Source organism: Candoia aspera, chromosome 16 (genome assembly GCF_035149785.1).
Source record: "Candoia aspera isolate rCanAsp1 chromosome 16, rCanAsp1.hap2, whole genome shotgun sequence".
Classification (NCBI taxonomy): Eukaryota; Metazoa; Chordata; class Lepidosauria; order Squamata; family Boidae; genus Candoia; species Candoia aspera.
Window position 1 is genome coordinate 5969337 of NC_086168.1, and position 25138 is coordinate 5994474.

A 25138-nucleotide genomic window follows, 5' to 3' on the forward strand; every position below is an offset into this window, starting at 1 on the left:
GTGGGGGAAGAAAACCCCCAATGCAGGGCCCTCAAACTAGAGGGGAAAAATATATATATATATGTGTGTGTGTGTGTAACTTTTGCACAGTAATACCTATCTATCATCTATCTCTATCTATCTATCTATCTATCTATCTATCTATCTATCTATCTATCTATCTCTGTGCAAAAGTCTTAGGCCACCATTAGATTTGTTGTTTTAGCCATGGTATAATGACCACATACAATTATTTCTCAGAGCCCAATCCTACGCATGTCTACCCAGAAGTAAGTCCCATTATATTCAATGGGTAGAGGTGTTTGTTTCCGGTGAGTAGGATGGGATTACACCTACTTCCTGCTGAATACAATGGGCTTACTTCTGAGTAAGGTAAATAACACCGTTTTCAAACACCTCTATCAATGGGGCTTACTCCCAGGCAAGTAAGTGTGGATAGGATTGGAGCCTCAGTCCCTTTAGGCTAAGATGTTCTGAAAACTGTGTTTGTTTAAAGTTTCACTGAAGGCTGCAAGCACCCATTTGTCCATCCCTCTCCCGCTCTTCTCGCATATTGTTGACGATTGGACCCCAAAATTTCAAACTTGGATTCATCACTCCGTAACACCCTTTTCCACTGATCCTCATTCCAATCCTTGTGAAATTTAGCATACCGTAGCCTTTTCACCCTGTTCCCCTTCCGCAAAAGTATATATAGAGAGAGAGTCCCTCTTTTGGGGGAGATGTGCGGTGGCAAAATTTGAATAATAAATAAATAAATATTTCTGATTTTTTCCCCTGTTTTTGAATATGTACATCTCTATATACAGGAGAGAGAGAGAGCATCCCTCTTTACAATGCCGCCTCAAGGCGTCAGCCGCCAAGTCCGAATAAAAATATTTCCACTGTCCTCCTAAAGGTGGAAAAAAGTTGATGCAGGCTTTCTGTAAATCTCCAGAGTGTCCCATTGTTTACCAACCAACTAACTCTCCAGAGCTTGGTACAGCAGAGGATCTTTTTTCCCAAGCCCAAGCCAGAGGTGGTTTGAACCTTTTTTTCATGCGCAGCCTATGCTCGGCCTGAAAGCAATGGCCTTTCGGTGCATAAAGCTGCGTGGCTGGGGGATTTTCCCTCTCTCTCTCTCTCTCCCCGCTGTGACAGGTGCATGCTCACCTGTGCTTGGGAACCTACAAAGCAAACACTGTCTCTCTTTTTGGTGGTGAAACTGTAGCAATCTGATGTGTGTTGCTGGCAGAAGGAAAGTCCGGACCCTTTGCCAACCAGTAAACAAAACTTGTGGGCAGGATGTGCTCCGGGGGGGTGGGGGGTGTTGCCTAAGAGGGCCTTTGAAGCTAGGAAGGGAGGGGGAAGCAAGAGGGGTTGATCAGCTACATTAATCTCGGCCCACAAGCAACCTTTGCACAGAATCGGCAAAAGCGTCACCTCACAACAGAGGGTTGCTCGCCTCTTCCTGGTGCTTTCCTGTTCTTGTTCCTGAAAACACCTACCTTGCCCATCTCTGCCCTCTGGAGGTAAGTGGGAACAAATCTCCTTCTCTTCCTTTCGGGGGGGAAATGAATGTGGGGAAAGGGGGCAGAGTTGGAGCCTTCCTTCCTTCCTTCCTTCCTTCCTTCCTTCCTTCCTTCCTTCTTTCTCTTCTCCTCCTCCCCCTCCTTTTCTTTCTTTCTTTCTTTCTTTCTTTCTTTCTTTCTTTCTTTCTTTCTTTCTTTCTTTCTTTCTTTCTTTTCTCCTTCTCCTTTTCCTTCTCCTTCTTCCTTTTCTTGCTTTCTTGCTTTCTCCTCCTTCCCCTTTTCCCTCCCTCCCTTCCTTCCTTCCTTCCTTCCCTTCCTTCCTTCCTTCCTTCCTTCCTTCCTTCCTTCCTTTCTCTTCTCCTCCTCCCCCTCCTTTTCTTTCTTTCTTTCTTTCTTTCTTTCTTTCTTTCTTTCTTTCTTTCTTTTCTCCTTCTCCTTTTCCTTCTCCTTCTTCCTTTTCTTGCTTTCTTGCTTTCTCCTCCTTCCCCTTTTCCCTCCCTCCCTCCCTTCCTTCCTTCCTTCCCTTCCTTCCTTCCTTCCTTCCTTCCTGTTTTGGGATTTTGCTGTTTTAAAAGAAAGATCTCCTTTGCCCATCATAGAACTGATAGTTGAACTCCCTGTTGCAAAGTAGGGAGGCCCTCAGCTGGATGGTTTTGACAAAATGAGTGAGAGAAGTTGAGGTTTATTTAGGATCACTAGCGCAAAATAGCTCCGTTGAAACTCTGGGTTCAGAGTAAGCATAACGTGACGTAGCAGTTGCTGGAGAGCAGCATGAAAAGAGAGCTGTTGTGTTCCTTGTGGCCCATCCCAGTCGGCTGGGGAAGCAGAATGTTCAATTGTTCCACAGCGCCTCTTATTATTTATAATTAATCGTATTAGACTTTATTCATGGTTTATTGAGATAGATGAGAATTATATAGTTCTGTCTGAACTTAGCAGCCCTAATACTGAAATGAGCACCTCCTAATTTCAGCTCACCACTTTGTGGTCTTTTTGTGGGCATCCTTGTGGTCACTCCAGGATGCTGGATTCAACAGGATGGGCTTTTGTTCTCAGCCATACGCAGCGTTGCGCTTTTGCCTCAGTCCTGCAATTCTCAGGGTCTGAAAACAGCCAGGTTTCCTGCCTCGAACTTCTCCTAACTACAGTGCGCACTTGTCGATGAACTTCTGCCTGGCCCTAGTAATTGCCGGAATTTTTAATCTTGCTCATTTATATTAATTTTCCTTCAGGGAGCGCAGTTGGGTGAGGTAGGTCAAGCTGAAACAGGCTGCTCTGCTGAGAAAGATTTATGAATGACCAACATGTTTCTTCAAAAAGGAAGTAGAAGAAAGTCATGATCATGGTCAATGACCAGTATGTGTCTCCCCAAGATTTTTGACAGCCAAGGAAAGAGAAGATACTTCCCATATTCTCCGTGCAAAATCCAACTAGATCACCAATTAAGTTGATTGCCAAATGGGGGATAATGGGACAATTACCTTCTCCCAGCTCAAATCAGGCGTCAGGTTCACATAGTTATTCCCCAGCTGTTGATATCCAGATGTGAAAAACTCTGGAAATCCAAAACAATTTGTGGGCACCTCACGGAGAGGAGCTGAACAAATTTAGAAGGCCAAGGGCAGGTTGTCTGAAGCAAAATCAACAAATCGATCAATTTTTAACACATGCAGTATGTGTGCCAAATTTTTGGAATTTCTTAAATGAACTTCTCAATACTAGGTGACTGATAATTACAGGAGAAGCATTTGCCGAAGAAAACTTCTCTGCATTCATAATAGAATCAAGTAAATCCATCAGACCCCTTCCCTGAAGCGGTGAAATTTGGAATAGCCTTTCAGAGCAAAATGAGGTGTGTGTGGGGTGGGGGCGGTAAGTGAGTGTGACTATATGAATTAGAACTTTCTGGGTATTAGATGATGCCTTAGCTTTAAAAATACACAAAACTGCAATCCCAAACACATGTATTGGAGAATTAAGCCCCCCCTCACCCAACTGCTTAGCTAAACTTACACTGAAAGTGTTCTTTCTTTAGTTTTTGGAATCATTTACTTTTGCAAAAAGTAAACTTGGATGTTATCAGGTGTATATCTGATATCCTGGTGATATCCTCTCCTCTTTTTTTTTTTGTGAAGAGTTTTGGAAGACATATTTGATTTCTCTTTTCCTTCTTTAAAACTGCTCCCTCACCACAACTGTGTCGGATGGATTCAGATCAGAGATTCAGACTGTAATTACAGTCTGTAATTACTAATACAGATCAGTAATGCTGTTTGTAGCCAAGTAGGATGCTAAAATCCAGATTTTCCAGGGTTTTAAAATCTTTCTTTCTAAAATACCCCCAACTGGTGGAAGGATATTAGGAATATATTGTTGTTGTTTATTCATTCAGTCGCTTCCGACTCTTCGTGGCTTCATGGACCAGCCCACGCCAGAGCTTCCTGTCAGTCGTCAACACCCCCAGCTCCCCCAGGGATGAGTCCGTCACCTCTAGAATAACATCCATCCACCTTGCCCTTGGTTGGCCCCTCTTCCTTTTGCCTTCCACTCTCCCTAGCATCTTCTCCAGGGTGTCCTGTCTTCTCATTATGTGGCCAAAGTATTTCAGTTTTGCCTTTAGTATCATTCCCTCAAGTGAGCAGTCTGGCTTTATTTCCTGGAGGATGGACTGGTTGGATCTTCTTGCAGTCCAAGGCACTCTCAGAATTTTCCTCCAACACCACAGTTCAAAAGCATCCATCTTCCTTCGCTCAGCCTTCCTTATGGTCCAGCTCTTGCAGCCATATGTTACTACGGGGAACACCATTGCTTTAACTATGCAGACCTTTGTTGCCTGTCTGATGTCTCTGCTCTTGATTATTTTATTCAGATTTGTCATTGCTCTTCTCCCAAGGATTAAGTGTCTTCTGATTTCCTGACTGCAGTCAGCATCTGCAGTAATCTTCGCACCTAGAAATACAAAGTCTTTCACTGCTTCTACATTTTCTCCCTCTATTTGCCAGTTATCAAGCTGGTTGCCATAATCTTAGTTTTTTTGAGGTTTAGTTGCAAGCCAGCTTTTGCACTTTCTTCTTTCACCTTCATCATAAGGCTCCTCAGTTCCTCTTCGCTTTCAACCATCAAAGTGGTATCATCTGCATATCTGAGATTGTTAATGTTTCTTCCAGTGATTTTAACTCCTCAAGCCCAGCATGTCGCATGATGTGTTCTGCATACAAGTTGAATAGGTAGGGTGAGAGTATACAGCCCTGCTGTACTCCTTTCCCAATTAGGAATATATAATTGCCCTCAAATTAGGGGAAAAAATGGTGCCTCTTCCATTCCTCCTAAATTATTTCAAATGCCTAACTTTATGTTCTAAAACCAGTTCATGTAGAAAAACCTGGAGATCTTCCCTCCTTCCTTCCTTCCTTCCTTCCTTCCTTCCTTCCTTCCTTCCTTCCTTCCTTCCTTCCTTCCTTCCTTCCTTCCAGGACTACAGTCCCAATCTTCTGCAAACCTACTAACCAGAGATGATGAAACTGTGGTCCAAGGTATTTGATAGGCATCAGATCAGGACTCATCTACACCATCCCTCCTCTTCCAAGGATGTTCCACAGAGCAGAATGCTGGTCTAGAGAGCCCTTGAGGTCCTTTCAAACCCTACCATTCTGTGACCTTAAGTTGTTCATTGATAAGCTATGGATATTTTAAAAAAATAACTCTTAAAGGATGGACAACATCTGGTTGCAGGGCTACAGATGTGGTCAGAGAACACTTCACAGCTTCAGTTCCACTCCACATTACTGACTTGTTGAGAGAACCCAGCACTGCATGACCTTTCACTGCACATTCAGACATTTTAAGTGGTTGGCCAAGGGAATGTTTATAACAGCAAGTCTCTTTCTGCTGAAGTTGTGCAAGGCGACAAGTCTCTTGAAAACAACAAAACCCATTCGCTTGTGTGGCTGTGAATCGAGTTGTGGTTGCCCTCATTGCATTTTGTTGCCCGGCTGCTATTTTTAAATTTTGCACTCTTAATTGCTTTTAGTATATAACATTTTACACGATTGATTTCTATTTCTATTTCCAGCATTTTATATTTTACGAAAGTACCTCTTTCCCAAGAAACTGCCCTAGGTTCAGAAACAGAAAGCAGAATGCCACCTGATTTATTTTAGTGAGGATGACGACATGGTGATGATGGATGTTGTCAGCTGACACAGTATTTGCTTTGGTAGAGATATGATGGATTAAATTGGAGATGGGGTTTTTATTGCCCTTTGGTGAACTCATTGGAGTTGAATTCGTAAGTTATATATTAAAAAATTAACTAATCATTATGAGGAAGTTCTACCTACCTTAGCCTTTCCCTTTTTCTTCAGACAAACAACCCTCAGTTGAAAGCATAAGTAGATCAGATAAAGGGTATGAATTCCTTATGCTTTTTGTATTCCAACCATATTACTGGATTTACTTGATCCATTGGCAGATTCAGGCCATTCTGCTAATCTCGTTGTCCTAAAGTGATGAAGATCCTTTGGGTATTGGTGACGCCTCAGCTAAGTACATCTTCTGTCATTCTTCAAGTATCTCATACCAGTTAGGAAAGCCAGGTCAAGAAAGGGCTGACATTTGGTCAAAGGCTAATTGTTAAACGGTGAGAAAATAAACATGAGCAAGTTATAAAAATAATGAGCGCTGAGCAGATAAGAGGGCCTGAAAGTTAAGTGCCTATTTTATGTATCTGGGGCGGCTGGCCTGTGCGGGAAGCTTGCTAAAACTGGGGAAAAAAACATTTAAAAAAAACCTGAAAATACGTGTATGGGCAGGATATAAAACTTTTATTACATGTATTCAGGTTGAAACATTAACTTTCTTGAACACAGGCCAGGAGGCAAGTAGTTGTTGAAATGTTGTTGGTTTCTACCCATCAGCACCCTTGTCCAACATGACCGATGTCAGAGACGATGACAGTTAGGCATATAAGGGATCATTTGTTCTGGTGAGATGTTATTGCTGTGGAAAGTTAAATTGTGATCAGGAAAGCCAAAACCTTTCCTGATCACAATCAAGAGAGATGGCTATCCAAGCCAACATTTCAGGATCTTAATGCACCGTAGGCATGTATTTCCTTTCTCTGGCATAGATAATCATCCAACTTGTTGGCGGAATTTTGAAATCAAGGCGCAGGACGTTCTTTCGGCCCTGGAAAATCAACCTGCTACATCAAAAGCATTGTTCCTTAATACTATTATTCCTATCCTCAATACTTCTGGCCTTTGGAAGTCGCTTTCAAAGAAGTGGTGTGGTGGAAGGTCAATTTAGCTTCTCAGGTTAGAAACAAGGAGGGCAGAATCAAAATATGCCTCTCAGGGATGTCATTAAGTAATTTGAGGCTCTGGGTTTAATGCACTTAACTGCCCGCCAAGTTTCTAGTTCCAATTTGCTTCCTGGATTTCTTTCCAAATACCTTTGTTCCAGCTGAAATGGCAAGAGAATGGTGTATATCTAAGCTAGTGAAAGCTACACTGATAATCATCTCCTGATGTATTTAAAAAAAGAAAAAAAGCTGCAGGCCTCAAGTGGCATTGGAAATATATAAAAGGGATGGTCTTTCCTGGTTTGGTACGATGTGATTCTTACCCGCTGCAAATTTATTTAAGATGATGGTGGTGGTGGTGGTGGTGGTGGTGATGATGATTTTCCAGAAGGGTAGGAGTCAAAAACATCGAGATGGCAGCCACCCCAAAGCCCCACCCCTATTTTTACATGTGTAAAACAGTCACAGAGAGCCAGTTTGGGGTAGCAGTGAAGGCACCAGGCTAGAAACCGGGAAACCGTGAGTTCTGGTCCTGCCTTGGACACAAAGCCAGCTGGGCGACCTTGGGCTGGTCCCTCCCTCTCATTCCTAGGAAGAAGAAGGCAATTGTGAAATGGTTCCAAAAATGTGGCCAAAAAAAACTGCAGGGACTTGTCCAGACAGTCACCTGGAGTCAACATTGACTCAAAGGCACCCACCCACCCAAAAAACAGTCACAGGAGCTCAACAATTTGGAGGAGATGGTAACACCATCCATGGAGGGAGGGAGGGCATTGACTTGGCTCACCAGAGCTAATCATTCTCCATGCATTTCTGTGCAGGAGTTCAACTTTACCTCCTAGAAGCTCAAGGCTTTGGATGCATGTCTCCCGTTTTAGCCACACAGCAATGGTGTAGCTGTAAGGGGGTGGGTTTCCAGGGCTTGCCCCTCCCCGCAAGTCTGATTTGGGAAGGGACAAATGGTTACAAGGCCAAGTCTGGGGATTGGTACCGAAGTACTTTGCTTGACCGCATGATGGGAGTGGTTAATGGGCAGCCTGGGAATTGAGGTGGTTCTCCTGAGTGACCTTGTCTGCTGGGCGCACAATCGTGAATCATCACTGCGGTTAGTGTGGGATGGGTGCGACTGTCATCGGCTGGAGATCCCCTCCCCATCTTTTTACAGTTCTTTGGAATGCAGTCATTTTGTTTGCATAGGATTTGTTTCCTGGCTGAAGTTCTTGAGCTGAAACAACTCATGTTAATTGTGTGTGTTTCTATATATATATATAGAGAGAGAGAGAGACTTTCTAAACAAGAATATTCAATAAACAAGATCAAACAGGAAGCAAAAGTCCTTGGTGACCTTTTCTGACTCTTTTATTTTCCTTTTGCCAACAGAACTTCCTTTTGTGTTCTAGCAAGCAATATGGATTAAATATTGCTTCCTAGAAGGTTACATTTAATTGCTGGTCAGCTTAACCCCTAAAGCATCCATAACTTTTTTTTTTAAATGCAGCAGAAATCTTTTCCTGCCCGTTTGGCCTTTCTTTTTCCTTAAAGATGCCTTTGGAAAAATGAAAATGCCCTGTACAACTGCATCATTTCTCTGCAGTTCCCCCCACCTCCTTAAAAACCAAGGGAAGAGACAAACAGGGAAGTAGGACAGAAACATTCCAGGGTCACACATTACACTAAGCCATGATGGGAGTTCCTGGGACCTGGCTTACCATGTCTGAGCCCCGCTACTGTGGTTGGTTGCTACTCTTGATGGTTTTGCAGGTAATGCACTTGGCTAATTATGGCTTATTCAGCTGACCAGGATGCAGCAAAGCAGGGCTCAGGTGTAATGGCATGTGGGAAGGACCTTGGGAAATGGTGCAAAGAGATGCTGCCTGGGGAATGGTCAGATAAGAGACGGCATAGCCCAAACCTGCATAATGGGTGGAGAAAGAGGCTCAGAAGGGACCCTCCCTAGTTTCTCAGGCTGTAAAGAGGACGGTGGGAGATTTGTACTTTCAGACTTGCAAGATTGATGTCAGCCTTACCAGGTAGACCAGACAGGAAATACAACCAGATGAGCTAATTCTAGTTTGTTGTAAGGCTACATTAACAGAATCTCGTGAGTCTGAAAGCACAAATCTCCCCCTGTCTCCCTTACAGCCTGAGAAACTAGGGAGGGTCCCTTCTGAGCCTCTTTCTCCACCTATTATGCAGCTGCGGGCTATGCTGTCTCTTATCCTACCATTCCCTAGGCAGCATCTCTTCACCCAGTCTCCCAAGGTCATTCCCACATACCCATCAGGAGAGTATCCAGCCCTATTCCTGCCTCCTTGCTCTCTACAAGGCAATAAAAACAATCGCTTTTCCTTTGGACTCCGCTGATCGATTGAAGGAGTTCCTTGTTGATATACATGTCATGTTTTAGTTCCTTCTTCCTTTCTGTTTTTCCTGGATACTGCCCAAAGACTCATGATAGAAATGAAAAAAGAAATGACTAACTGGGCATTTTCAACATGGGCTTTGTCATGTTCACCATTGCAATGTTTGATACACCGTAGTGGTTCGCATGCCAGAGTGTTGACACGTGTTCCTGGCTGGGAGGGCGCTGCTGATAAACCTTGCATGGAGAGCTGTGTCTGGCTGTGCCGTGGAGGAATGTGTTTGGGTTATCTCTTTAATGTCAAGGTCTTTTTGCCCGTTGATCAGCAGAGCTCGTTAGGAGCACCTGGGAATGTGGGATTGTTATGAATGAAGGGGGGGGACGCTGTTTGAAGCGGGGCTATTTAGTTTGACTTTAGGCACGCTTTTCTCATTCTCAGCTTTCTTTTCTGTTTGCACTCTATTCTAAATAAAATCAGAACCTAAACTTTGATTTGGAGTCTGAGCGTTTTATTTGGGTTCAGGCAATCATTACATAAAGCTGAGAATCATTTCACGAAAAACCCTCGCTAGTCTCTACCAAGAAATTTTTCTTGCGAAAGAAGAAGTTAGCGATGGCAGAATTGAGGAAGGAGTGCACGGGGTTTGGCGATGCGACCAGACAGTTCTTGGAGTCGGCATTTCCAAGCAGGGACCTGAGCCCCCTCCCATCCCACTTCGCACCCTATTCCAGAGAGTCCAGCTCGAGCCCGAAGTTGGGGGATCCGATGGAAAGGGGGGAGATGGAACAGCCTGTAACAACTGGTACCCCTCCCCCGGAGATGATGTGGGATACCTTGGGAGATCCCCGGCCGGGGACGTCTCACACCTCATGGAGGCTACGTTACCCCGTGACTCCCGAGAGGGAATCCACCGCGGTGTCGGCAAGGCGGCAACCTGAGGCACCAGGGCTGGAGGACTTGGTTACACCTCACAGGATCAGGGTTATCGAAGCAAAGATCAAGTCTATGGAGTACATGCTACGATCCATGTCAGCTGCCGTGGGAGACCTGGTGAAGGTGGTTGGTAGTCCAGGTGCCGCGAGGGGTCCCACCGTCCCCCCTCCTCCGTCGCCAGCACCGAGAGGGCGGGGGCGGCCACGGAATTCTTCCCCAGGTCCCCGGGCTCCCACTCCGGTGTCAGGAGGGACCCCGGCTCATCCTCCGGTTGGGGCTGCGCCAGTTGGTGGGACCCCTAAGGATTTTCCTGTAAAGTTTGATGGGGACCCCACAAACTTGTCATTTTTCCTTACCAATGCTGCAAACTATATGCAGCAATATGGACATTGCTTTACCTCGGAAGGGGCTAAAATCACGGCGATTGCCACAAAGCTGAAAGGGCAGAGCTGCTGACTGGTATGTACAGTTGTCTGAGGCGAAAGCCCCGGCGCTTGGTGCCTTTGACCTTTTTTGGGCCGCCTTGAGACGGTACTTTGAAGATCCCCTTGCTAAAGAGAGGGCTAAGGAAGCTCTAAAAGAACTTGTTCAGGGGCAGAAATTGGTTGCTGATTATGCCCTGGAATTCAAGGTATTGGCAGGAAAAGTTCCTGAGTGGTCTGAAGCTACCCTGATCGACAGATTTAAGGACGGGCTCAATCGAGAGGTATTGCGATAGGCACTGTGCAGGGACGATCCGGACCCACTTCATGATTGGATCTGTCTCACCAGGAAGGCTGAACATGCCCAGCGTACCTATATGCAAGCCACTAAAGGGGACAAGCCTCCTTCCTGTGGCAAGGGCCCGAGACTGCCGTCTGCCACAGGGTGGGATGACAAGAGACAGCGCCGTTTTGCCCAAGGGCAATGCATCAAGTGCGGCAAGGCAGGTCACCACGCGGCGGAATGTCACAGGACTAAGACTGCAGATCGCCCGTCTAAACCTCCGCAAAAGGCTCCTAACCCTCCCCGTCGGCTGGTGGGGGCAAAGGCATCCGCGGAGGAGGAGGATGATGTCTACCTCACAGGAGATGCTTTGGCCACCCTGGAACAGCCGGTGGGAAACGACTTCCACCTGCCTTAAACAGCGCCGCTGGGCAGGTGGTGGAGAATGGGCATGATACCAACATGGTGCGTGCTGACTGCCCCATCCTAGCTGTAAAGATCAAGTTGGGCTCCCGCTCCAAGACCGTCAAAGTCTGGGCTTTGGTCGACTCGGGGTGTTCCAGGTGTTTGATCCACCCCGACCTAGTTGCTGCGTTGGAGCTGCCCTGCTTTCCCCTCCCAAAACCACTCATTTTTCAGTAATTAGATGGTTCCACAGCGGGGGCGGGGGGACCGGCCACCCAGTTTACTGGGGATGTTACATTACAGATGGGAATGCACACCGAACTGATCAAATTCATTGTTACCCCAGTGGGAAGCCCTCTGGTCGTTTTGGGGATTCCCTGGCTAACTAACCATAATCCATACATCAATTGGAAGTCCCGTACTATTACGTTTGAGGACGGGTTCTACCAGGCTCCTATTGTGCGGAGGTCCCTCACTGTGAAGGCGGGGAGGGCTGAAATTGTCGACCCTCAAGCTCCCGCTCTACCCATGGAAGGGCTGCCTGCCAAGTACCAGGACTTTGCTGACGTCTTCGGGGAGGAGGAGGCAGACCAATTGCCCCCCCATCGCAAAACAGACCGTGCCATTGAGCTTCTTCCGGACGTTCCCTTACCCAAGCCGAAGATCTATGCTATGACTAAGAAGGAACTGGGGGCATTGCGGGAGTTCATTGATAGAAACCTTGCTAGGGGTTTCATTGAACCTGCAAACTCGCCGGTTGGAGCTCCCGTATTGTTCCGCGAAAAGAAGGATGGTACCCTTAGACTGTGCACAGACTATCGTGGTTTGAATTCAGCCACCCTTTCGAACAAATACCCGCTGCCTCTCGTAAAAGATATGTTAGCGCATTTGTCTAAAATTGGAGATCTGGTCTATCTCTCCACCAAGTTTATCAAGTCTCCTCAACCCTCCAGGAAGCTGGCTCCTAAGTTCATTGGCCCCTTTACTGTTATTGACATTGTGAATCCTGTCACTGTATGTTTGGATTTGCCTCATAATTTGAAGCGTTTGCACCCTGTTTTTCATTGCAGTTTGCTTAAGCCTGCCCATGACTCCTCTCATTGGCATCCCTGACCTCCCCCCCCTCCACCTGTCATGATTGATGGACAGCAACACTTCGAGGTCAAGGAGATTCTTGACTCTCGCAAGCTTCGAGGCACTCTGCAATATTTAGTTCGCTGGAAGCATTTTCCCCATCCTGAGTGGGTCGCTGCTTGCGACGTGGTGGCTCCTGATCTAGTTCGCGGGTTTCATGTTGCCTATCCTTCCAAGCCGTCTGTGTGATTTTTCTTTAGGGGGGCGGTATGTCATGTTCACCATTGCAATGTTTGATACATCATAATGGTTCGCATGCCAGAGTGTTGACGCGCATTCCTGGCTGGGAGGGCGCTGCTGATAAACCTTGCATGGAGAGCTGTGTCTGGCTGTGCCATGGAGGAATGTGTTTGGGTTATCTCTTTAATGTCAAGGTCTTTTTGCCCATTGATCAGCAGAGCTCGTTAGGAGCACCTGGGAATGTGGGATTGTTATGAATGAAGGGGGGGGGACGCTGTTTGAAGCGGGGCTATTTAGTTTGACTTTAGGCACGCTTTTCTCATTCTCAGCTTCCTTTTCTGTTTGCACTCTATTCTAAATAAAATCAGAACCTAAACTTTATTTGGTTTTATTTGGGTTCAGGCAATCATTACAGGCTTTCTGGGGGAAGCTGATCGTTTCTGTCCCTGTTTATTTTATTGATTTGATTTTGACCCCGTCCTTCCACCATCAAATGGTGCTGAGTAGAAGCAGGAGAGGGTGCTGCTCTCTCTGGAGGAGATTGCACTTCTGCAAACTGGTTTGCAACTCAATTGGAACTGTTCCAATCCCCAGGCTTATCAGATGGGGATTCCCTGAGCTCCCAAGCCTCAAAAGCCAAATATAAATATATTTCCTTGAAGCAGCAATTGCTACGCCCTGCTGAGCCTCCCCAATTGTGCAGTGTTTACCGTGCTGCAATTTGCAGCCCGCTTCGGACTTTTTTCCCAGCAAATTAATGCAGGTGCTGAGATCAATAGGTTAATCCTTCTTTGAGCTATGCTCCGTAGGAATCCCCTGTTTCCGAAAGTCTTGCATTGTTCTCAGCAGCTGGGAAGAAATGAAGAAGGCTGCAGGTAGCCTCCCCAAGTACCTGGCCTGCAAATGTTTGGGTTGCAGCCTTGCAGGTGGTCAAAATCGTTCCCAGTTGCCAGGCCTAGGTGGAAAGGAAATGCGTGGCTAGAGGGAAGCCTGGCTCACTTTAATTGATTTGGAATGCAAATCCCACCAGATCGAAATTCAGGGACCAGGATGCAGCAGTTGTTGTTAAAGGAGGACTTGAATGGAAGAAGAAGGGGGCGACTTTGTAAAAGACTGGAAACTTTTAATGGACTTTTTGCTAAAAGAAGAAAAAAGTGAAATGATGATTTATGGATTTGATGATTGAAAAAGATGAGGATGAAATAAGAGTCTGAAGGGATCTCTGGAATAGTTAAGAGGGAGGGGAGATGATGGGTATGTTAATATCTGTTGAAAAGAAGGTTGGAAGTCATCTACTTTAGTTTATTCAGTTGTTTCTCTCTTTTTCCTTTGCTCCCTCCCTCCCTCTCTTTTTTCCTTATTAGATTTTTCTTTATTAGATTTTCCTCTCTTTTTTCTTTATTAGATTTTTTTACTTGTGGAAAAAAATCTTTAATTAAAAAAATTATTTAAAAGAGAAGAAGGAAGGGGTGATTTCGCTGCATAACCCTGGTTCAGAAGATTAGGTTTTCCACCATTCTCTATGATTTCTCTTGCTCAGTTCCCAAAAGCAGCATCAAAGAGATGGGTCTTTTCTCCAGGGTGGTGCAGTTGTTCATAAATGCAACTATTCCACTGCGTAAGTATTAAGTAGGCACACAAAGAATTTCATTGGATTGTTGGGAGGGGGTCCCTCTTCTTACCATGCTTTATACCCCTCCTCCCAATTTTGGCTGGACTTCTACAAGAAAAGTAAAATACAACTGCAACAGAAGTCACTTTTTTCAGTGCTGTTGCAATGCTGAACGGTCGCTAAATGAATGTTCGTAAGTCCAGGACTGCCTGTAATCTCTTCTCCAAGCCCCTCCTTGATGGCTCTTTATTAAACTCTTAATTCCCTTGCAATATTTTATTTATTTGTTTGTTTGTTTTTCAAATTTCTGTCACCGCCCATCTCTCCCAAAAAGGGGACTCTCTCTTCCAAAATAAAGCATGAAATTTTACTCAGAGGGGATGGGGTCGGGGGGGGGATGTGTCTCTTCCAAAAGAGGAGGAGGTCTGCATGTGCTTCAAATGGCTTGTTTAATTGGATTTAATATTTTTGTAGCCTGCTTTCCACCCAGAGGATCTTTTGGAAGGCTAAGTAAAAATAAAGTTACCTTTGAACTGAGCTCAATCCCTGAATGTCCACGCAGTTTTCTTGACAATAATGTGGACACAATCTGCTTCTGGTCATGTCTGAGATTTTTCTTTTTAACTTCACCTTCTACCTTACAACGGTCCCCCATCAATACTAATCATGGCCCACCCTGTTTAGCTTCCAAGATTAGCCTAGGCTAGCCAGATGTTCCCACCACTGGATCCCTGCTAGTCAATTGCAATCCAAGAAAGCATGTAAAACAATAAACTAGATTCAAGAGAAGGAGGCAATATCTGAAACACCATTTTTCAGTTTACAGTAATAAATGAGGAATGCTGTCTGAGAGACTCTCTGGGAGAAACAGCGTAGTCCGCTGTGGACACAGATTCTGAAAGTCAAGAGTAAAGGGTCAGATCTCCATCTGATGTCAAAAAGCACAGAATCCTAGAAATATAAAGTTGGAAGGACCATCTAGAACCATCTAGGTAGATAATATCATCACCAGCTTGGACTACACAACATTTTCTCATGACAATTTTTGGAGATCAATCCAGCTTTGGAAGACTTGATTGTCCTTTCAGTAGGAATACATAATGAGAGGAGATGGCAACCTCTTCTTTAGGATTCTTCCTCTCCCTTCCTGGATTGAAGTTGGAGAACCTTGCAATGCAGCAGTGTTTCCCATCAAGTAGGACATCCAAGTGCCAGGCAGAAGATCTCAGAAAGAGTGGGGAAGAATTTTCTGAGGAGAAGCTGGAAGATGTTCTCCAGAATCCATACCACCACCAACCTGAACCATCACCCATCTAATTTCAGAAAGCAGAAGGAACTTGAGTGCGTTCCCTAGGTTTATCTTTGTGACTGATTGAAATGGGAACTCCAACTCATTCGTGTTTTTATCTTCCTAGAAATGGGCTTCAAGAACAGCTGGTATCTCCGTGGAGCTCTGATCCTTTTGGGTATTTTTTCTCTCACTGCCCTGATTCTTAGCTTGGTGAGAATCCACAACGTCACACAACCTTCTGAGAACAAGGTGAGTGGGCAAAGCTATTTGGAGACCATGTGGCACAAAGGTTAAAGTAGTGGATCGGGGCTGGAAGGAGTTTTAATGGTGAGAAACGCTGCTGAAGTTCTCAGAAAGATTGTTTAGAATTGCTTTGATAAATTGTATTCAGAAATTATAAACTGCTTATGCCCTGGGAAGCAAAATACAGTACGGGCTGCAAAAAATGGAGATGCGGTTTAGCCTTCTGTCTTGCCCCCATCATTACCTTCAGGTTCATCATACCTACGGACATTTTTCTAACTCTATAGACCAATGTTTCTCAACCTCAGCAACTTTAAGACGTGTGGACTTCAATTCCCAGAAGTCCACATGTCTTAAAATTGCTGGGAATGAGAAACATTGCTATAGACTGCTATTGGCTAAGACTTTAAGGCCATTCCCAATCAAATATGCAGAATACCTGATCTAGCAACCCAGGTTTTACAAAGCTTGGTTGAACCTGCGTTGCTCTTTCCCACCTGACAATGTTGTTTTGAATGACTTCTTTCCAGTATGGCTTGGTGTTTGATGCAGGTTCATCGCACACATCCCTCTTTGTATACCAGTGGCCGATGGAGAAAGAAAACAACACAGGCATGGTTAGCCAAACATTCTCCTGCAATGTCAAAGGTCAGCTTTTTAAAAAAATTATTCTGAAACATATCATGGTGTCTGTGGAAGGTGAGGCAGAGTATTCAGTAGCAGAGAATATACGGTACATAACCCAGTTGGGTTCTTGATGTTCTCTGAGCTTGGTGGGTTTTCTGTAGATGTTTCATTACCAGATGTTGTTACCTGGCTGGTAATGAGACACCTGCAAGAAAGCCACCAAGTTCAGAGAACATCAAAAACCCAACCAACTGTATTGCCAGTGTTTGAGAAACTCCATCTAAGGACCAGAGGGGTCAATCACCATGGGGAGAGAGAGGACCCCTAAAATTCCTTGAACCCAAGAAAAATCTGGCCTACAAAGTTTGGGACTGAATTCATTGTTAGCAGACCAGTCTTGACCATATCTGCTTGCTACACCTCAACTGGCCAAGAATTTCCATGCCATTTTCACTTCTCCACTCAGCTTCATTACTGTCCTTCTCCAGGCTTCTTCCAAGGTAAATATTCCCAAAGATCCCATAAAGGTAATGCTTTGCTTTGAGGGCATCAACCAGCCTCTCCACTCAGCAAGTGAGCAAAAATATTCTCAAATTTAGTACGGCTGGCTGGACCTGATTTGGATGGAGATAGCGAAATCCAAGGTCTTCATGAATGGATTAATGGCCCTCTTCATAGGAAGGGCACTAGATCAAACTGGAACCTTCCCATTCCAGCAGGGGTCCATCACTGATCCCTTCTCTGTTCCTCTTTTAATTTTTTTTCTCCTCAACTACTTCTCGGGCTACTGTTAGAAAGCAGGCTGAAGCTACCACTTTAATTCCCACAATACCCCTAAGATGGCCTTGCACCAGGGCAACCATCCTACTTATTAGCAATTCTAGCAGGCGCCATCATATCCAAAGCCTACCCTTGGATGACTCCAAGGACTTGCTTGGAGACTGCTCAGATCTGCAGCTAATCCAGCAGCATGAGAACAGCTCAAGACCCTGAAACATTGGCACGCTGGTCACTGAATTTCCTCATCTTGTTTTTTGTCATTCCAGGATCTGGAATATCAAGCTATGCCAGTAATCCTCCGCAGGCTGGTGCTTCTCTGCGGGAATGTCTGAATTCAGCCATGGGAGTCATCCCTCCTGAAAGACAGCGAGAGTCACCAGTTTATTTGGGAGCTACAGCTGGCATGAGGCTACTCAGGTACAAAGGGTTCAGACATGGTGCTAAACTCAGGTTTGTTTAATTGTGGTTTATTAAGACCAACAGAATTGGCTGGGTTTGCACAATGCGCTAAGCCCTTAACCCCAGTTTGCAAACCACAATTCATGGCTTCAGCAGGTATGATTGAGGTGGTGACCTCCAAGCTGTTTTTGTTGATTCCTTTGACTGTATTCACTGGAAGAATAGAATTCTATTCTGTTCTGTTCTGTTCTGTTCTATTCTATTCTAAGCAATTTCCCTCCCCATTTTCAAGCAGAAAAGTCAGGAGCAGTGTAGCTTAACCCCAAATAATAAACTGAATAAATCTGTGATTGCTTTTTTCTTTTGATGAAGAAGTTACGACTCCCATTAAGTCAAGAGTCTGGTAGCATCTTGTCTGACTAACACCTTTTATTAAAAGCTCACAAAAGCTTCTGCCTTTTAATAAAAGGTGTTTTAGAAAAGGTGTTTCCAGACTACAGATTTTTTTTTTCCAATGTTGACTAACACAGCTTGCTCTCCTCCTACAATGACTAAAACAAGACTCCAATAAAGGAAAAATGGCTAAATTGACTTGTTTGATTAAGGAGGGGGACAATAATTCCTTTAAAAAAGACTGGAAACCCTTTATGGACTTTTGGCTGAAAATGGATAAAAATGGTGATCTTTGAATTTACTGATTAAAAAGGGATGTACCTATGGGAGGAAGGGAACTGTGTTATATAACTTGGGAGGGTGGAAACAGTTTTAACTATAATTATAACTGCTGCAAAGATGAACAGAATCGATTCTTTAAATATTTCTTTTTTCTTTTTTTCTCCTTTCTTGGTCTGTACTGTAGTTCACCTTCTATTTTTCTGTCTCTCCTATTTTTCTTTTTGTATCTTTTTTCTCTATTCTCTTTTATTGTTCTGGAGCTTTTAACTTTGTAAAAAAGTTTCTTCAGTAAAAATTATTTAAAAAAGACTCTCATTAAGGGGTGCTCTTAGTTCCCAAGATTAAGGAAGGAAGGAATCTCAGCACAGGCATCTTATTTGGATATATTTCTTAAAGGAGCATGTTTCTAGTCCTTATGGAAGCAAAAACTCATGTCTTTCTGTCTGAACGATTCTACAGCATGCGGAACAAGTCAGCCGCCGCGCAGATTTTGAAGGCGGTCTCGCAAACTATCCAGGAATATCCCGTGAGTTTCCAAGGTGCTCGAATTATCAGTGGGAAAGAGGAAGGTGCTTTTGGGTGGATCACCATAAACTATCTCCTGAATTCTTTCACACAGGTAGGGCTGGATCATGTTTTGCATTTCTATGTGACATGTTAGGTGCAGGATCTGGGTGCAGCATTCAGATTTAGGCAAGAATATACCCTTTCCAAAACTGAGGAAGCATCTTTCAGTTGTTGTTTTTTAAAATATATTTATTTGTTTTATAAAAGCCCAAGGTTTCTTCCAGATCAAAAAGAACCCCTCTTCCTTCAGGGCAAGTTCCTTAAAAGCTCTGATTTAAAAACTGAGAAGACGCATGCCCCAATTTAAAAAAGAAAAACAGATTGGAGAACTCAGTATGTTATCATAATTAATTTATTTATCCACCCCACCCCACACAGACACCCCATGCGCTGTAACTGAAAAAGGGTAAAGTAGTCAAGACAAGCAACAGTCCTTAGGGCATTGGCCAGGGATGATGGGCATGATAGTCCAATCCATCTGGGGGAATGTCAGCTTGCAGAAGATTGGGAAAGTCTCCTAGATCCATCAATTGGATTCCTTTTTGTCTGTTGTTGCTTTGATTGGGGGAGGGTGATTTGAGGGGAGGGGTTACAGGTAGTCCTCATTTAGCAACCACAATTGGGACTGGCAACTTGGTCATTAAGTGAAGCAGTTGCTAAGTTAAACCGTGACTGCGCTTACAATCTGACTTCAGCTTTCCTTTGCTTTACAGACCTGCAAAGGCCGTAAATGCGAGGACTGGTCACAAAGTTACTTTTCCATCCCTGTTGTAACTGCAAACAGCTGCTAAACAAGTCCGTCGCTAAACGAGGGCTACCTGTGGTTATTTTTCATTTGCGTGGCTGGCACTTCACTTTCTCAGGGATGACAGGTGGCCTATCATAAAGAACTGGGGTGGGGGGAGGTTAAATCTTGAAATTGCTCTGCACACCTGCTGCTTCTCACCAATAAATATTAGAAGATGCTGGTGATCTTAAAGGGGCAGCAATTGGTTAGGTATTTCCTCTCCATACCTTCCTGGCCCAGATAAGAAAAGTTTTCTGCATCCCACCCAAAGATAATTTAATTGCCATCCAGATCAACTTGCCCTGATTGATTCCCAGCCTTTGTTCCCACCCTGCCCTAATTTTGTCTCTGCAGTATTCTGCAAAGGACCGAAATTGGATCCGGCCTCCATCAGCCCGTATCCTGGGGGCTCTGGACCTTGGGGGGGCCTCCACCCAAATCAGCTTCATCCCTGCTGGCTCTATTGCCGATCCTGCCCAAGCCGCGCAGTTCCGCCTCTATGGGTTTGACTATACCATCTACAGCCACAGTTACCTATGTTATGGGCAGAACCAAGCCTTCCAGCGGGCGATCTGGGCAATTCTGGTAAGTTAGCCTGGTGATTGTTTGGAAGCCACTGGGGAGGACGCGGGATAAGAAAAGCAAGGGAACAATTTCAGTGGGTTGACCGTTCCCTGTTTTGACTGCGGGGAATAGGTAGAATCAAGAAAGCATGCAGAGAATAACTCTAGGACCGTCTGTTTTTTTTCCCCCTCCCAAACCAAGGAACTTCATTTGTACTGAGGCATCCTTGCTGTTTTTCTGGGTCTGTTTGGGAAAGGGGCCTTCACTGGGCATCCCTGAGTCAAACCTTTTAAATTAAAGTTAGACTCCTTTTGGACACAAGTAAAGGCCAGTGCTCCCTCCAGTCCGGGCTGACTCAGGTGACCACCTGGATGTTTTCTTGGCATCTTGGTTCTTCCATCCAAGTGCCCACCAGGTTGAACCCTTTAGCTTAGCTTTGCAAAAACAGCAGAGATAGTTTCAGCCCAGGACTCTGACTGGGGCTGAGCACGAGAAAGATTTTCTGGATGCACTCATTCACATGCTTTTCTTGGCTCAGATCTTCTCCATGATATATGATACTTTACTCTTTTTATTACTCTTTTTAATGTTTTATGTATCATATTTTTATACTTATCCTTGATAGCATATTAGTTGTGATAATGTAAATTAATAAGATTGTTTCTAAATTTGATTAAGGGGCTCATTTACATGGTGATCTAAACATATTTTAACATTTAACTGGAACTTGTAAATTCAAATTTAAAATTATTTTAGACCAGATGGTTCATATTTTAAGGCTAATGTGTATATCTTTATAGAATTTTATCTTGTGCTGGTCAGTGACTGTAATAAAATTGAACTGAACTGGCTTATGAGAGCCAGTTTTGTGTAGTGATAAGGCACCAGGCTAGAAACCAGGAGACCGTGAGTTCTAGTCCTGCCTTAGGCACGAAAGCCGGCTGAGTGACCTTGGGCCAGTCCCTCTCCCTCAGCCCAAGAGCCAATCAGGTGTGGTAGGAGAGTTCTAGTCCCGCCTTAGGCGTGAAAGCTGGCTGGGTGACCTTGGGCCAGTCCCTCTCCCTCAGCCCAAGAGCCAATCAGGTGTGGTAGGAGAGTTCTAGTCCCGTCTTAGGCATGAAGCCGGCTGGGGGACCTTGGGCCAGTCCCTTTCTCTCGACTCTAGGAAGCAAGCAATGGCAAACCACTTCTGAAACTTGCCAAGAAAACTGCGGGGACTTGTCCAGGCAGTTGCCAGGAGTCAAGACTGACTCAAAGGCACCCCCTCCCCCTCCCCCAAAGCCCCTTTGGCTTACGTTTCTCCAAGGGCATCTAGAAGTATAGCAAGGATCATGCAGCAAAGCTACAACATCTTGGCACAATAGTTTAATCCCGATTTTTCATGCCTAGCAAAATCACCATTCCGCTTGTGAAAAAAAATTGAAGAAATTGTTACGGCTGGTTCACAAGAGAAGCCTGGATTTTTATTCTTCTGCCTTTGCTTAGGTTTCTAAAGTACATGTTGCCACCCTATGTACAGAATGAATCCCTACTGGGTTCAGAGGGACCTGCGCAAGATTGCACCCTAAACCTCACACAGTGCACCCAGCCAGGGCCTCATTTTCTGGACCTGCACAGGACTGAATCATAAGTGGAGCAGATAGGTTGGGTTTTGCACGATGGGCCAATTTAACAAGGAAAAGCCAGCCCAAGCAAGATTAGAGTTCAACCGGCTTTAGTTATGTCGTCAAAATGAACCTGCTAAGTCTTCCATGGACTTCTGGGTCAGACTTCTGGGTCAGCTTATGTGAGGTGGTGGTGAACTCAAAAGGATTGGCCACCACCAGGTAGGCCTAGTGTTCTGTGTTCTGGGCTGTGCACTGGATTTGGGATTTGAGCACTGTTTCTTGGAATATTGGCAAAGCACTGAGTAAAAGAGATCACGGCGTCCTCCTTTGGTGTATCTCCAGCCAAAGGGCCTAGGGAGGGTTTATGATAGGGGCAGGGGTGCAATTTTATTTATTTATTTATTTATTTATTAATCAAATTTATCACTGCCCATCTCGCCCCGAGGAGGGACTCTGGGTGGTTTACAATAAAACACAGTTAAAAATGCCATATGAAACTATAGAATAAATATAATACATAATAAAATATAAATATGGTGGAAACCCAATAGCTAAAAGCTCTCTATAACCTGCAGGTAAAACAGGGCCACTCTAAGGAACTCACCATCCCCAGGAGTGACTATTCTCCCTCCCGCCCCAGGCACGGTGACAAAACCAGGTCTTCAATTGTTTTCTGAAGTCCAGGAGGGAGGGGACAAGCCTCACTCCCAGGGGAAGGATGTTCCAAAGGGCAGGAGCTGCTGCAGGGAAGGCCCACCTCCTGGACCTTGCCAGATGGAATTCTCTTGCAGACGGGGTCCGTAGAGTGCCCTCTCTGCATGCCCGGGTGGGATGGGTTGATGTAACGGGGATGAGACGGTCCCTTAGGTAACCTGGACCCGTGCCATGTAAGGCTTTAAAGGTGATAACCAACACCTTGAATTGGACCTGGAAGCAAACTGGCACCCAATGCAGCTCGCGGAACAAGGGAGTAATATGTGCTGATCTTGAGGCACCTAAGATCGCCTGCACAGCTGCATTTTGTACCAGCTCTAGCTTCCAGATACTCTTCAAGGGGAGCCCCATGTAGAGTGCATTGCAGTAGTCTATATGGGAGATGACCAGGGCATGAGTGACCGTTCAAATTCTGTGAATGTTGTCTTCAGAATGGAAGCACCAGCACTGAGGTGGATCATCCCTGCTATCCAAAGGGCTACAAAGAAACAGTGCAGACAGAGTCCATTTATGGCAATCCATGTGTCAAGCCTCCCTCCTCAACGGCACCCTCAGGGAACGTAACTCTACTGGGCCAAAGCAATGCCACCCTTTGCCAGGAAGTGTTCAAGAACATCTTCAATTTCTCCAGCTGCCGAGACCCCTCATTCTGTGGCTTTGAGGGGATCTACCAGCCAAAAGTCAACGGGAAGTTCTTGGTAGGAGGTTTTGCTAATCAATTCTGAATTCCTGGATAGGGGGGATTAGGTTACGGACATTCTCTGAGATTACGGGTGGTTTGGAGCATCTGCTCCATAAATTAAAGAGCAGATGCAGGAATGTTTCTCAGATTGGGGCCCTGGAGGTTGGAGTCTTTAAATCTTTGCTCTGACCCAACGCTAGCCTCAAAACCTTGGGGTTTTGCCAAAGAACGGGAGAACTGCATGTTTGAGCCACACTGTACCATTCTCCTAAAAAAAAAAATTGGGCAAAGGAGATTTGGGGTTCTTTGCCTAGCTATGTTCCTGCTCTGCTCCCTTTGCTGCAGAACTAATCAAGATGAGATTTCCCCCCCCCCATTGTAGATAAGGTGAGAAATTTCCAATATGGTGACTGTATTTTTAAAAAAATCTTCCAGGCCTTTTCTGCATATTACTACACTTTCCACTTTCTGAACCTAACAGAGACTCACCCGCTAGCCACTGTAGAGAGAACCATTCAGACTTTCTGTGCCAGAGCGTGGAAAGATGTAAGTATCTCAGTATCTGTCATCTATCTTCCATCCCCTTCTTCTATCATCTACAGTATCTATCTATCTCTATCCCTCTCTCAGCCCCTCCACTCTTTCTCTCTGTCCCATCCATCCATTCCCTTATCTATCCATCTATCCAGCCTGTCTGTCTATATCTATCCATCCCCCTTTTGTCTGTCCATTCATCCTGCCTATCTATATCCATCCATCACCCTCTCTTATCTGTCCATCCATCCATCCATCCATCTTGTCTATCCATATCCATCCATCACCCTCTCTTCTGTCCATCCATCCATCCTGTCTATCTATATCCATCCATCACCCTCTCTTCTGTCCGTCCATCCATCCATCCATCCATCCATCCATCCATCCTGACTATCTATATCCATCCATCACCCTCTCTTATCTGTCCATCCATCCATCCATCCATCCATCCTATCTATCTATATCCATCCATCATTCTCTCTTATCTGTCCATCCATCCATCCATCCATCCATCCTATCTATCCCTCCCTCCCCCTCCCTTATCTATCCATCCATCCATCCATCCATCCATCCCCCTCCTCTATTTTTCTCTCTCTATCCCATCCATCCCCCTGTTATCTTTCTATCTATCTCAGGAGGACTATTCTGACTTTTTAGGTTGGTGATACAGAAGAGGCATGCTGGCCATTTTCATTAATATGCCCTTTGTATTCATCTGTGTTCCTCCCAGTTGAGCTCCAGTTACCCTGGCGAGAAAACATTCCACCTGAAGAATTACTGTGCCAGTGCCAGCTATATCTTGACCCTTTTATTGGAGGGTTATGGCTTCCAAAGCGACACATGGCAAAACATTGCCTTCCAGATGCAGGTGAGACAGGCTTGGGTGGTGTTGACCCGAGAGAGCTTATTTTGGTGTATTGGAAGCTGCCAGAGTCTCCGTGTGGGACTTGGGCAGCCATTTATGTTTCTCCGATAAGCAAGTGCACCTGTTCTGAAATAAAACTTTCCCATTCTGAATAGCCTTGTCTTTCTCCACAGGCTGCCAATTCTGATATTGGTTGGGCACTGGGCTACATGCTCAACCTCACCAACATGATCCCAGCTGAAGCACCTCAACTGCTCAAGGGACACGAGGAAGGCATCTGGGCTGCAAGCATCTTCTTCATCGTGGCCACCCTGGCACTCTGCCTCCTCCTCCTCATCTTGCATTCTCTGCTGTGAGAGAGACCCGAAGAGGACACCATCTCTGTGGCCTGGGAGGTGTTCCGAGTCTTGTCCAGCCAAGGAACGAACCTCCCCTTGCCACATACTTCCTACCTCATCAGCCTCTACCCATTTCAGCACAAGGCAGAGACGCTGTCCTCCCATGGTGCACACCGAACCCAGCCTCTGCCCCGTCTACCCCTCTTCAACCTTGGGACATTGGCGGTTTCTTCAGAGGTCCTTCATTATTTTTATTTTTATTTATTAAACCTGATAGCCACCAAACGGTCAAGACTCCTGGTGCCTTGCAGTGACATCTT

General features: G+C 45.1%; 1 protein-coding gene across 1 annotated transcript; it reads left to right on the top strand.

Annotated features, from left to right (window-relative positions):
• Positions 1 to 1358: 1358 nt before the first annotated feature.
• ENTPD8 (ectonucleoside triphosphate diphosphohydrolase 8) lies at positions 1359 to 25103 on the top strand. The gene is made up of 10 exons (XM_063316009.1): positions 1359 to 1511; positions 15561 to 15685; positions 16210 to 16327; positions 17353 to 17503; positions 18620 to 18779; positions 19869 to 20099; positions 22831 to 23097; positions 23517 to 23627; positions 24346 to 24483; positions 24654 to 25103. Exons 2-10 carry the CDS (start codon positions 15563 to 15565, stop codon positions 24834 to 24836), a joined length of 1482 nt encoding a protein of 493 aa, XP_063172079.1. The 5' UTR covers positions 1359 to 1511; positions 15561 to 15562; the 3' UTR covers positions 24837 to 25103.
• Positions 25104 to 25138: the final 35 nt, after the last annotated feature.

Bases quoted from the DNA above. Each gene is read 5' to 3' on its own strand.
- ENTPD8 (XM_063316009.1), top strand. From the start codon at position 15,563: ATGGGCTTCAAGAACAGCTGGTATCTCCGTGGAGCTCTGATCCTTTTG. The intron at 16,328-17,352 runs GTCAGCTTTTTA...TTGTCATTCCAG, and splicing joins ATTCTCCTGCAATGTCAAAG to GATCTGGAATATCAAGCTAT. The intron at 20,100-22,830 runs GTAAGTTAGCCT...TGTTGTCTTCAG, and splicing joins GGGCGATCTGGGCAATTCTG to AATGGAAGCACCAGCACTGA.